This window comes from Opisthocomus hoazin, chromosome 6 (assembly GCF_030867145.1).
Source record: "Opisthocomus hoazin isolate bOpiHoa1 chromosome 6, bOpiHoa1.hap1, whole genome shotgun sequence".
Taxonomy (NCBI): Eukaryota; Metazoa; Chordata; class Aves; order Opisthocomiformes; family Opisthocomidae; genus Opisthocomus; species Opisthocomus hoazin.
The window spans coordinates 61,208,581-61,220,707 of record NC_134419.1 but is presented as its reverse complement, the minus strand read 5'-3'; the positions used below and the strand labels follow the sequence as shown (position 1 = coordinate 61,220,707).

At 36.4% G+C, this 12,127-nt stretch overlaps 1 protein-coding gene across 3 annotated transcripts in view; it reads right to left on the bottom strand.

Annotated features, from left to right (window-relative positions):
• Nucleotides 1-12,127, bottom strand: part of PCGF5 (polycomb group ring finger 5) — a 76,839-nt gene that overhangs the window by 17,531 nt on the left and 47,181 nt on the right. For all 3 annotated transcript variants that reach the window (XM_075423414.1, XM_075423416.1, XM_075423415.1), the window contains exons 3-6: nucleotides 9,852-9,948; nucleotides 5,252-5,307; nucleotides 5,075-5,134; nucleotides 860-1,008 (exon numbers count right to left, since the gene is read on the bottom strand). In XM_075423414.1, coding sequence (XP_075279529.1) covers nucleotides 860-1,008; nucleotides 5,075-5,134; nucleotides 5,252-5,307; nucleotides 9,852-9,948 — 362 coding nt within the window. The remainder of the gene's footprint in view (nucleotides 1-859; nucleotides 1,009-5,074; nucleotides 5,135-5,251; nucleotides 5,308-9,851; nucleotides 9,949-12,127) is intronic.

The following is a 12,127-nucleotide window of genomic DNA, read 5'->3' as shown; positions in this document are numbered from 1 at the left end:
GAAAGCTGGAAACCTGAGTCTCCTACATGGTGATGGAGATACAGATTTCTTAGTCTACATAGCATAAACAGACAGTGATAACACATACATATGTTTTCTTGTTCAATCAAAACTTTCTTACTGTGTAAGAACTTCCAAAATTATACTTGTAACATAGACACAGAAAATATTAGTGTTTAATCAAACAAATTTTTAATATTTTTTTAACTCTTTTCTTTGAAATTCAATAAAACCTTATTAAAATCTGAAAGCATTTCTAAACACTTTCTTCTAGCCCCGATACCATTAGGTAATATTCCCTTCAGGAACAGAAATCAAACATCCCTAATTCTTAAAACTGCAGTTAGTAGGTATTACCCGACACATTTTACAAATGGAAGTGACCTGCCCAAGGCCACAGACGAGACATCAGTGTCAGAACCAGGTTTACAGCTCACAAGATCTGGATCCCAGTCATCCAGTGCACAACATATCTGAAATGCAGCTTCATGCTGGCACGGTAAGAGAGCAATCCCGAAAGTGTGAGGCAGCTCACCTACAGCTAGCTTTTTAAGTACCTCTGTAGTATGGTGTAATCTGTTCTGTAATGCAGTCATATACCATCAAGGCTGTAGACTACAAAACTATAATCCATTAAAAAAAAAATCCATTGTCACAGATGGATTTCTAAATGGAATTGTATTTTTTACAAAATTCCAAGATGCATTGAAATGTTTGAAACAAAAGGACTAAATAAGCATGGAATTGGAGAAAGGTTAGCACATTAAAATTTACTGTTAATGGTTATAAAATTATGTGGTTCCTGTAAGATGCTATTCTGCCAACAACAGCAGCAGCACGGATTCTCTTCATTACTTACTTTGACTACATTATCTCCTGACTGCCCATTGTTGCGTAAACAGTCAAGGCAGATAGCAATCTGTGGGTCACTCCTGTGATAGTCTTTATCTTCTTCATTTTCATCACACTCCTCATCTACTTTTGGTTTCTCAGCTTTTGGGCTTTCCTCTGTAAAATATGAAGATCATATTATTTAAGTGTAAAATAATTAAAAGTCATAGTAGCAATAAACACATTTTTAGAGTAATACTTCATTTTCAAGAGCATATTTTTTCTTCAAACTAACTGTACACAATTTTATTTCAGTGTATTCTTAACCTGATCAATTTACAAATCTCTGAAAATAAAGTTTTACTATTGAAATGTTAACGTAATATGCAAACAACTGATTTCTGTGTGACAAAATAATTAGACTGATGGACCACTAATGGTTATAGCTGTCTACGTCTGTTTTTGTCCAGTGATAAAAACCTGCAACTGCGCATGCATCAAGATCACTCAGCCATGCAAACCTACTCTATGGTATGGCAGTTCACTGCCAAATAATATTGCTTTTAAATAAACAGTGGAATAACTAATCCCAACTCTTGTATAACAAAGCAACATGGGTAATCGATTCATATTAACTGTCTGGCACAATAACCCAGTGGAGACAAGTTCCTGAAACATTAGCATGAAGTAAACTAAGGGAAGATGAAACGTAACTTTCATCCACTTTTGACCTGGACTAAGTAACATCTATCAGAGCACAAATATCCTATACAATCATATATACTGCGTTAGCTCTCTTCCCTGATGCTGTTACATGTTCTACTGATTCCTGGTTTAAAAATCTAAGTCTTCAGAAAAGGTACCATCTTCCTACAATTTTCAAAAGTTTAGCATAGTTGAACACTCAAATCCTAAGACTAGCAAGTACATCTAGGTAAGGCCGCAACGTATGTAAATAATAGCCATACAGTGAACCACAAAATGGAGATCTGGAATACAGTATACAATAACCCTATTATATAAGTTTGTTGTAATGATTTTTTCCCGTATCCCCAACGTATTTGTATTGAATTAAAACAAAGGCTGCTCTCTGTTGGAACAAAACATTATCACAAGTAACTTGAATAGGCTACCTCTGTAGTTCTTGAGAAACTTGCAGATCAAACTCTGCGGTTTTCCTGCATCCACCACAAACTTTTAATGTCATTTAGAAGAGTTAAGATGAGAAGACAGAATGAAAACTTTAACAAATATCAAGCTATGCCTAAGCTTCTAACCACAGTAACTATTTTACTTGATTCAGTTTACATATTCAAGATGAGTTTTAAGCTACATTCATTGCTTTTCTTTCCAACAATTTTGAAGTATTTTAGAATTAAAAAAAAATTTGTCCACAAGTCCCTACTAGCTATTGACACACTTAGTTCAATGCGTATGATACATACATTTTGTTCCTATCATCTTGCTATGAACATAATTTACAGTATCAAACTACAGATTATTTTTTTCCTTTCTGCGAAAATCCAGGAAGAAAACACTCTTAACCAAGCAGGTGCAGTCTACCTGTCACAAGCATTTGTCTGAGGAGCATCTGCCTCTGATCCGCAGACTCCTCAGCAATGCAAAAGCATCCACAAGTTTCAACAGTTATCACTGCTGAGTAATGGAGGAAGATTTAGTTATGCAGTTTGAAAAGTCTTGAAAGGCAAACCAACTACAGAACTAGGGAAATTAGCAAATTTCCAATGATAAAATCATTCCAGAAACAGGTACAAACACAAAAAAATGTCGCATCTTTCAAGATGCCCTGACTGAAATTCAAATGCTCCTCCATGTAAATGACACAAGACTATTTACTAAAAAAAATCCTTGTAGATATTAGAATTAATGATGTTTGTACAGGCAGCCTCCAGAAATCAATGTGATGGTCCATTAGTGGCATGTTATTAAAGTTCAATATGACAGAAGTTAAAGAAAAAAAAGAAAAATGGAAAAAAAAGAAATTTTCATCTCATCAAAATGGACTTTGTGTTCTCCAAGTCAAAAGCACCAAGCCACGAACAGAAGACACACAAAACAAGCCAACACCCGACACACCTCCATCCCTCTCCTTAAGACATAACTTGGTGTCTCATTTTTCTTCTCATCCTTCTTGCAAACTTTGAAAATTGTCTCCTTGCTGTGATTTTCTCAGATATTCAATGTAAAACTGACTGCCAGAGTGAGTCAATGTAAAGCCGTTTGCCCTCTTCCTTCTCCAGTTCAGACTGGATAGGACCAATAAAGATGTTTTTCTCAGTACCACAGTATGTTTCCTACCATCATCCATGAATTCTCTGTAGCAACCACTCTCCTAGGGAGACGCCAATATCTGAGATAGGACTTGTTGTTTGGGGTTTTTTTCTTCTGATATATGAAAATTCTAAGTCCTGAGATTTTTTTTTTTTAACAGATCTTAGATGCTAAGGTTGGGAACTGTGTTGTGACCTCTAGTACAGGACATAACTGATAGACTCTTTTAAACTAGACCAACCATGTGATTGCAGGGCATGGTATTGACAACTGAAACAGTCCCTTCTTACTGAAATTACTCTCACCAAATTATTTATTCTCATGCAAGATTCTAAATGTTTGTTTATGGCAGAAAATAATTTAAATGCTCATGATTTGTCTCAATGAGTTATCACAACTTTCAAATTTCCATAGCCCAAGGATACAGTAACTAACAGAGCTGAATACATCTGTATCTACTTAAAAGTGTATTTTTAGAGTCGGAGCCTTCCTCTGATTCACAAAACAATCCAGTCACTCATTCCACTTAGTAACTGATCTCCATTAGATTTACTATCAAAATATGGGAGAAAGGCAAGAACCAGAAGAATAAATTGGTTAGAAGTGAGTCACATTCTACAAATTTGCAAATTATATGTTATTTTTTTCTATCTACGTATATAGCAGCAAATAATTTTCTAAAAAGTCAACAATGTCTATATTTCATAAAAATATTTTCTAAGTATTTTAAAAACTGAATAGGTGTACACTGCACAGTATGTTGCAGTAAACTAATATAATTTAATCTAAACTCAAGGGTAGGTTTCAGGAGGATGGGGCCAAACTCTTTTCAGTGGTGCCCAGCGACAGGACAAGGGGCAACAGGCACAAACCGAGGCACAGGAAGTTCCGTCTGAACATGAGGAAGAACTTCTTCCCTCTGAGGGTGACGGAGCACTGGAACAGGCTGCCCAGGGAGGTTGTGGAGTCTCCTTCTCTGGAGATATTCAAGACCCGCCTGGGCAAGTTCCTGTGCAGCCTGCTGTAGGTGACCCTGCTTCGGCAGGGGGGTTGGACTAGATGACCCACAGAGGTCCCTTCCAACCCCTACCATTCTGTGATTCTGTGAAACTGTCCTGTAGCTCTTCGATTATATAACAAAGAACCTTGTCCCTTATAATGAATGTCAAATGCGAATCAACAAAACTAGCGAGAAAGAAAATGAAATGCTATGAAGTTGAAAAGAAGCTATTATAAACAACTAAGTGCAGAAGAGTATTGCAAGACATTTACTTGACAGTGATCCTTTAGTAAAAATAGTCATTTCTTGAGCTTAGCAGAGCCTTTCCAAGAGACTTGAAAATGCCCAAATCAGATAGGCTATGGTATCAAAACCTTAATACCAAATTAAAGGGGCATAAGAACAGTTGGATATAGTCCTCATTTAGCATCTCAATACTGAGCTCTCAAAGTTCATAGGTCAACTACAAAAAAAAAAAAAAAGAAAGCGAAAAAGGAAAAAACATTTTGGAATCTACATAAAACAATTGTTTAGCATGTGTGGAAAACTGTTTTACTACTTGTCATAACTAATTCTTGACAGCCTCCTACTTAACAGCTGGTGAAATTCAGTGACAGAAAATAATCTGTAAAAAAACTCAAGCAGTTCTGCATCTTGCTATATTAAAAAAATTTAAAATTCAAGTAGAAAATCACATCAGTGGTGAAAGTGAGAGCTTAGGGAAATGCAAATAAAAATAATGGTAAAACAGCTAGTGATTGTAAAACAACTGGTTAAAAGATAAGCAGCAGTACACGAAGGCCCAGATGAAATTTACATAGATTTGTTATGAATTTCTGTAATATCTTCAAATTCAGTAAAAAAACATGTACATGCACAAATGTTTGAAAAAACAGGGCTTAATGAGCAATGTTACTTAACATTTAGATGAGAGGGAAAAAAAATCATCACCTTGTCCATTTTCTTGAGGTTTGTTTTTCTTCCAAAATTCGATCTCTCGCTGCAGTTCCTCTAGTTAACATCAAAAAACATACTATGAATTTTTAAATCAATACTACAGGTATATCATCAGAAATAGCCACATTCCCAGAATCAATCCAGATACCCAAAACCAAGTCAGAAACTTACGTTCTCGAAGTCCAGGCACCAGCTTAAATATAATTTCCTCTAAGGTGTTATCCAGCCTTTAAAAGGGAAAAAATGCATTGCACATTAAGTAGAAACTAGCATTTTAAATATTTTTAGCCTTTAAACAAAAAAAACTTTTGAATAATAAAATAAATTGCCTATTTTTTGTAAATACTACATCACGTAAAACCCAATAGATTTTAGCTTGAGAAACAACATGCAGTAATGCTTATCTCAACCATCTCTTGAACTGATTTCTTTTAGAAACAACCAAGGAATTAATTTTTTTAGTGTGTAAAGAAAAAAATGAAACAAAAGAGACAAAACATTATCCTCTAAAATTTCATTGTTTTAATTTGTGTTACATGCAAACAATCATGTTACTAAAAACAACAAACTGGAAAAGTAGTATCCAATTTTAAGGTCCGGATCATGAGAAATAAGGATGAAAATTATAAACTCCATTATCATATTAAGTGTTCAAGTGCTTTGGTAACAAGGCTGTTATGAAAAATTGAACAGACTGCTCCCTACTCATTACAACACAGACAAACCAATCTTGGCAGGATAAAGACGACCACAGAGCATCCATGCTGCTCTGGCTAGACAGTTCTCCATACCCGACCTAATTCATTTTAACTATTGTAATCTGCCATGAGTTTGTCTACCAGCTGACAGTACACAGCACAGGCATGTCCTCCAATATCCTTGTATCAGTGCCAGAAATAGTCCCTTCCAGAGGACACAGCGCATTTACCTTTGTTGCTGAAGCTAAAATATTTTTATCCCCTTTTCTCTGAATATTACCTACTGTCCTTTCCATTTAATTTATCATCTGCTTTCTACTTCCTCTTCCTTGCCCTATCTCACTTATCCTTTGGTTTCCTGTGTCTCTCATTCTGTTTCCTTTTCCTTTCTTTCATCTGCCCTCTACATCTTCTCCTGCAAACGGTAACTCCCACTGTCCACAGCCTAAACAAAAACTCATGACAAAACAAAGTACTAAGTAATACAGACAGAGAAATGAAGTACCTTGACATTCAGTCAGAAGCTACAATGCAATAATTTCCTTTGGTATATTTTCAATTGTCTTGATTTTTCAACTCAATAATGATATATATCTCCCTATATACATATATATTTGCATATATACATACATGTATGTGTGCTTGTTATGAATAATACACTACAGGCCTGTTATAAAACACGACTGTTCTCCATCTTCCATTCACTAGCAGTGACGAAGTAGAAAGACGACTGACTGATTTTATTGTTAAGGAATGCCTAAAAGCCATTTTAGCAGATAACAATTATCTTATAATAAATATATGAGCATTCCAGGTTCTATTCTTTACAGAATTTATATTTGTAATAAAAGTTTACAATTAGACTTATTACCCAATCATCTTGTTTTAAGACTAATTTCCTATCTTATCCATCAGTTCATGGAGACATTCATACCATAAGAACATTTATATTTAAGCTATGACCACGACCCATTTTTAATTGCTTCTTCTTATAAGGATAAAGTAGTAATGAAAAAAAAAATCATCAGCAAGTGAAACGGACCTCCCTTAAACCAAAGCCGCACAGAGAGCACTTTCTCACAGATAAGAAAAACAAAATCACTGGATGTCTGAGCACTTATCTTCTAATAGATGACCATATAGGTCTACCTTTCCAAACGGTATGTTATCTCTTCTAGTCTCTCCTCTCAATATCTAATGCAACTAGATGGTACTGCTTTTCATGAAGTTCCCACAGCAGAGCACTGGGAACCTGTATTGGAAATGGAATTCATTTCACATTGTAAGAAAGCTCCAGTCTTCATGACTTAATCATTAAGAGAAAAGAAATAAGGACTTCAAAAGAGATCATCACTACCTCAATTCAAAATCCCACCAACCATTCCTCAGGATGGTATAATACTTGCTGTTTCTTCTACATTTATTTTTGAAATTCCCACTTAGCGCTTTCTAATTCATCTTTAACAGCCCAAAAGAGAAGTCACTGGTAACGCTAACATTGCAAGAAAACCAGTATGCTTAGAAAATTTATGATGCTAGCAGCAAAAACCGAGTTCATACTCTAGTCAATGACTATTTTCTTTCAAAAACTAAACAAAAAGAGCTATTTCATCTTTATGAAATGTAAATACTAACTAACATTTTAAAATGCAGAAAAAATAATACTTATCTGATCTTTAAGTACAGGGAAACTAGACAAACTATATGGAAGAAATAGGAAATTATACAGAAATTCTCAATTTCAGATGCATCTTACAGTGTTCCTATTATCCATGCCTACGAGCACTCTAACAAAGATTTGTATTTCTGTGACTCGCATCAAACTCATTCCAAAACAAAACTACTTGACATAGCTCCAAAGCTGGTCTCGGTCATTTAATATGATACTTCCTGTTAATGCTGAAACAAGAACTTTAATATTTTAGACACACCTCTTTCCACTCCCACATCTCCCAACCTCCAAACCAGAATGTATAGCAAGAAGAACCAAGCAGTTACGTCAGCTTCATATAGTTTCTTTTTTCACCTCTTCTACAATATTGAATTGAGTTACAAGATCAAAGCTATGCCCTGATAATTGGTAATTATCTGAAGCAAAGCAAACGAAGACTATCACTCAGGAAACTTGCATCCGAAGAAGCATGATACCAAGAAAAAAGAAGCCTGCCTTCATGGTATAACCAACCCAGACCCTATCGAAGACTGACGATGCAGAATTCTGCTAAATCAGAAAAGGGAATTCTAGAATTTGACACTCTTCCTAGATTTTCATTTTAGAGCTCAGTGTTGAATTTCAGAGTTAAGCTTACAGTTTCAACAGACCCTAAGAGTTACCAACTAAAAGATACATCTAAAAAACTCACATAGTTATGAAATTATTCACAATTGAGTTTATTAAGTAGTTTATAAACTTTATCTCAAAGAACTCAGTTAAAAATAGTATCTAGAGTGTTCAACGTCATTTCTCACAAAATGGCTGCATTCCTGAGCAATGACGGGGCTAGTCTCTCCAGTCAGAGTATAAGACATGTATTAAGTTATGCAGCCAACATCCAAAAAAGACAATTTCATCATACTGCTCAAGTGCTCTTCTGATTATTACTTTAGCAAACGTTTAAAACTATTTCGTAGCAGCAAACTACTAGTTCTATGCAGTTTGTTGGCAAATAAACCCATTGACTCTAAAATGAGTTTCAGGAAATAATCGCAGAGAAAATAGCTCTTCCCACACTTCTGGCTTTTGGTCTCAACTTTTCTCACCCTTCTATCATTTCCTGCTTAAAGCATATTATTATTTTACTAAACATCCACTAGATGTTTCAGAAAATGCATTTTTCAGCTCCTTTGAAATGGTCCTGTCAGAATAAAAGAATTATTTCCAAAATGCTTTCATTTTCAGCTTATTAGTAGTCTTATGCACTCTGTATAGCATCTTCTGTTACGGCTGACACAGCACCTCAGACACACTGACAGGAGATCAGAAAAATACTTACAGTAAACATCTACACAAACCCTTTTAACCCTACCCTTCCAAGAAACATTCAGATGATAAAGACTTAGGATAACAACACCCTTTCGAGTTGCTGAATATAATTTCTCTCACCTATCCTCTTGGTACATAACGGAGGCATGGGAATTGCTCTGCACACACATATCAGTCAAAAATCAAAGCAAAATATGACAAATTGTAGCAAACACAATGACATTAGGAAACAATACCAACCCTTGTAAATTCCAGCTGTACATATTTATTTTAACATTGATGTAAGAATATTTCTTGCTAAGTTCACAATAGTATTTACGATCTAATAATACTAGGGGAGGTGAGGGGGTGGAGGGAGTGTTGGGAGTGGCTTCCTCATTTTCGGAAAACATGAAGTTCTTCCACTTACGATGACATTTCTTGATTCACCTGTACTATACTTATAGGATGACTATCACTTTTGGTTCAACATAACACCACTAAAAGAAAACCCAGAATTTAAAAAAAAAAAAAATTGTTTAAACAAAGATGTGTTATCATGATATAAAAAAATGCAAACTCTCAAGAAATGGCATTTTCAGTGTCAAAACTTTCTTTCATGAGTGTCTTCTTTAATCCGACAGCAGATCTCAATTCAGATTGGTAGATCTACACTCCGGAAAACATTCAGTTGTTTGCATAATTCATTTTCTATATTGGTCTAAGAAGGGAAAAAGTTTCATGCAGTCTGGAATACCCTAAATAATTTGAAAAAATCCACTCTAGAATTTAATTTCATGTAAAGAATAAAAGGTATCTGCTTCATTTATTTGTTTAGTAGAGGTATTAAAATATTTATTTTAATTTGTACAATATACTCAGCCTTTCTGTGTCTTTCTCTTATCTTTCCTCCTTTTATTGTATCTGAAAAAACTCCATTTATAATTTATTGGGAGATGAGAAATTGACAGAACCTATGGCCAAGAACAGCTGATACATATATTATACAAATAAGCAAAAAACTAATTCCCTTTCAGGATAAAGATACTAAGAATATTTTTTTTCTGTTTTCTTCTTCCATTTCAGCAAATGTTGTGCAATGTCATCTTACCTTAACATTTCTAGTGGATTGGTCTCATGCACTTGGTTGCCACACCTGGGACAGTCATTGCTGTCTTCAAAGTGTTGAACAATACAAGTCTTACAAACTGAGGGACAAAAAAAAGAAAAAGAAAAAAGAAGAAAAACAGCTTAGACCAAGATGTAAATAATATTGCTTGAACATGACCTAATGATACCAGCTCACTACTGCATGCATCAAAGACAGAAGAGTATTAATTTTAAAGGAAATAACTACAATGTATCTTATCCACTTCTTGTTCCACAAAACCATAGCTAGTTCTGCTCTGCCAAGACAATAAGTAAAGCAGCACCAAGTTCAGCAGAACAGGTTAGACAAGCGTTGCTTTAAAGTACACAGTATTTTTACTACTTATAATCCTCCCAGCATCATAAAATGCAAACCCCATACCATGTAGCACATAGAAAGAGTGGGTTCTGAGAAAGAATGCACGCTGGGGAGCTCCAGCGCAGCAGAGCAAATCATCCCTTCAGAGGATTTGAAAATGACTTCTGTGCATTGTTTTCTTTCCAACAGTGTTGCTGGCAAATGAAAATACTGTTGTAAATACTTCTTGTAGGAGAAAAGTTCACAGAAATTGTACGCAGGTTCAAACTGGCTATGTTTCCGTTTTGACACAGTGCCTTCAAAAGCAATGGCAGAACTTACAGTAAACATCTAATACTTGAATCTTACAATGAAAAATCAGGATCATGACCATGGCAAGTATAAACAAACACCAAACAACAACAATGTGAACTTAAAATCCAATAAACTGAAATTAAACTAAACAAGGTGCTACACTACTGTTGCTTCCAAATGATTAATTGCAGACTGTAGATTTTACTGCCATTAATAAGAAAATGGAAGCCAAGCTGATGAGAACAAATATGCCTGCTATTATTACTACGTTACAACACTCTGGATGGAGATAATCTCTAGCCTCTGTTTATTATTACTTCACCTAAACTGAAATGAGAACTGCAAATTCATCAGTAAATGGACTGAAAAAATAAATGGACTGCTGCAATTGCAATATGCTTTCTGCTGAAACACTGTAATTTCTTTCATTAATTACCTAAACATCTAAGAGTACCTCTAAACAAACCAGTAAATCCTAATTATATGACAATCTTTAAGGAATCTTGAAATTCCTTTAACAAATGTCACCTAACAAGCAAAGCCTGCATTTGTTTTTGCCTTAGTACGCTCAGAAGAGTTACTACAAATCAGCTGATGCTGACAACGAACACACATTAAACCTCCGTGCAGGTGTTTTTTCCAACTACTTTAAAACACTAACTTAAGGCAGCTTTGGTTGAAATGACAATAAACTTTCCCCAATCATAGAACAGAATCATAGATTCATTAAGGTTGGAAAAGACCTCTCAGATCATCAAGCCCAACCATCACCCCAAAAACCACCATGCCTAATTAACCATGTCCTGAAGTGCCATGTCTACACTTTTTTTAAACACCTCCAGGGACGGTGACTCCACCACCTCCCTGAGCAGCCTGTTCCAATGCCTGACCACTCTTTCAGTGAAGAAAGTTTTCCTAATGTCTAACCTAAACCTCCTCTGATGCAACTTGAGGCCATTGCCTCTCGTCCTATCACTAGTTACCTGGGAGAAGAGACCAACACCTGCCTCACTACAACCTCCTTTCAGGTAGTTGTAGAGAGCAATAGGGTCCTCCCTCAGCCTCCTCTTCTCCAGACTACACAGCCCCAGTTCCCTCAGCTGCTCCTCGTAAGACTTGTTCTCTAGACCCCTCACCAGCCTCGTTGCCCTTCTCTGGACGCGCTCCAGCAACTCCATGTCTTTCTTGTAGCACGGGGCCCAAAACTGAACACAGCACTCCAGGTGCAGCCTCACCAGTGCCGAGTACAGGGGCACGATCACCTCCCTGCTCCTGCCGGCCACACTGTTCCTGATACAAGCCAGGGTGCTGTTGGCCTTCTTGGCCACCTGGGCACACTGCTGGCTCATGTTCAGCTGGCTGTCGACCAACACCCAAAGGTCCTTTTCTGCCGGGCAGTTTTCCAGCCACTCTTACCCAAGCCTGTAGCGTTGCACAGGGTTGTTGTGACCCAAGTGGAGGACCTGGCACTCGACCTTGTTGAACCTCATACAGTTGGCCTCGGCCCATTCATCCAGTCTGTCCAGATCCCTCTGCAGAGCCTTCCTACCCTCAAGCAGATCGACACTCCCACCCAACATGGTGTCATCTGCAAACTTACTGAGGGAGCACTCAATGCCCTCATC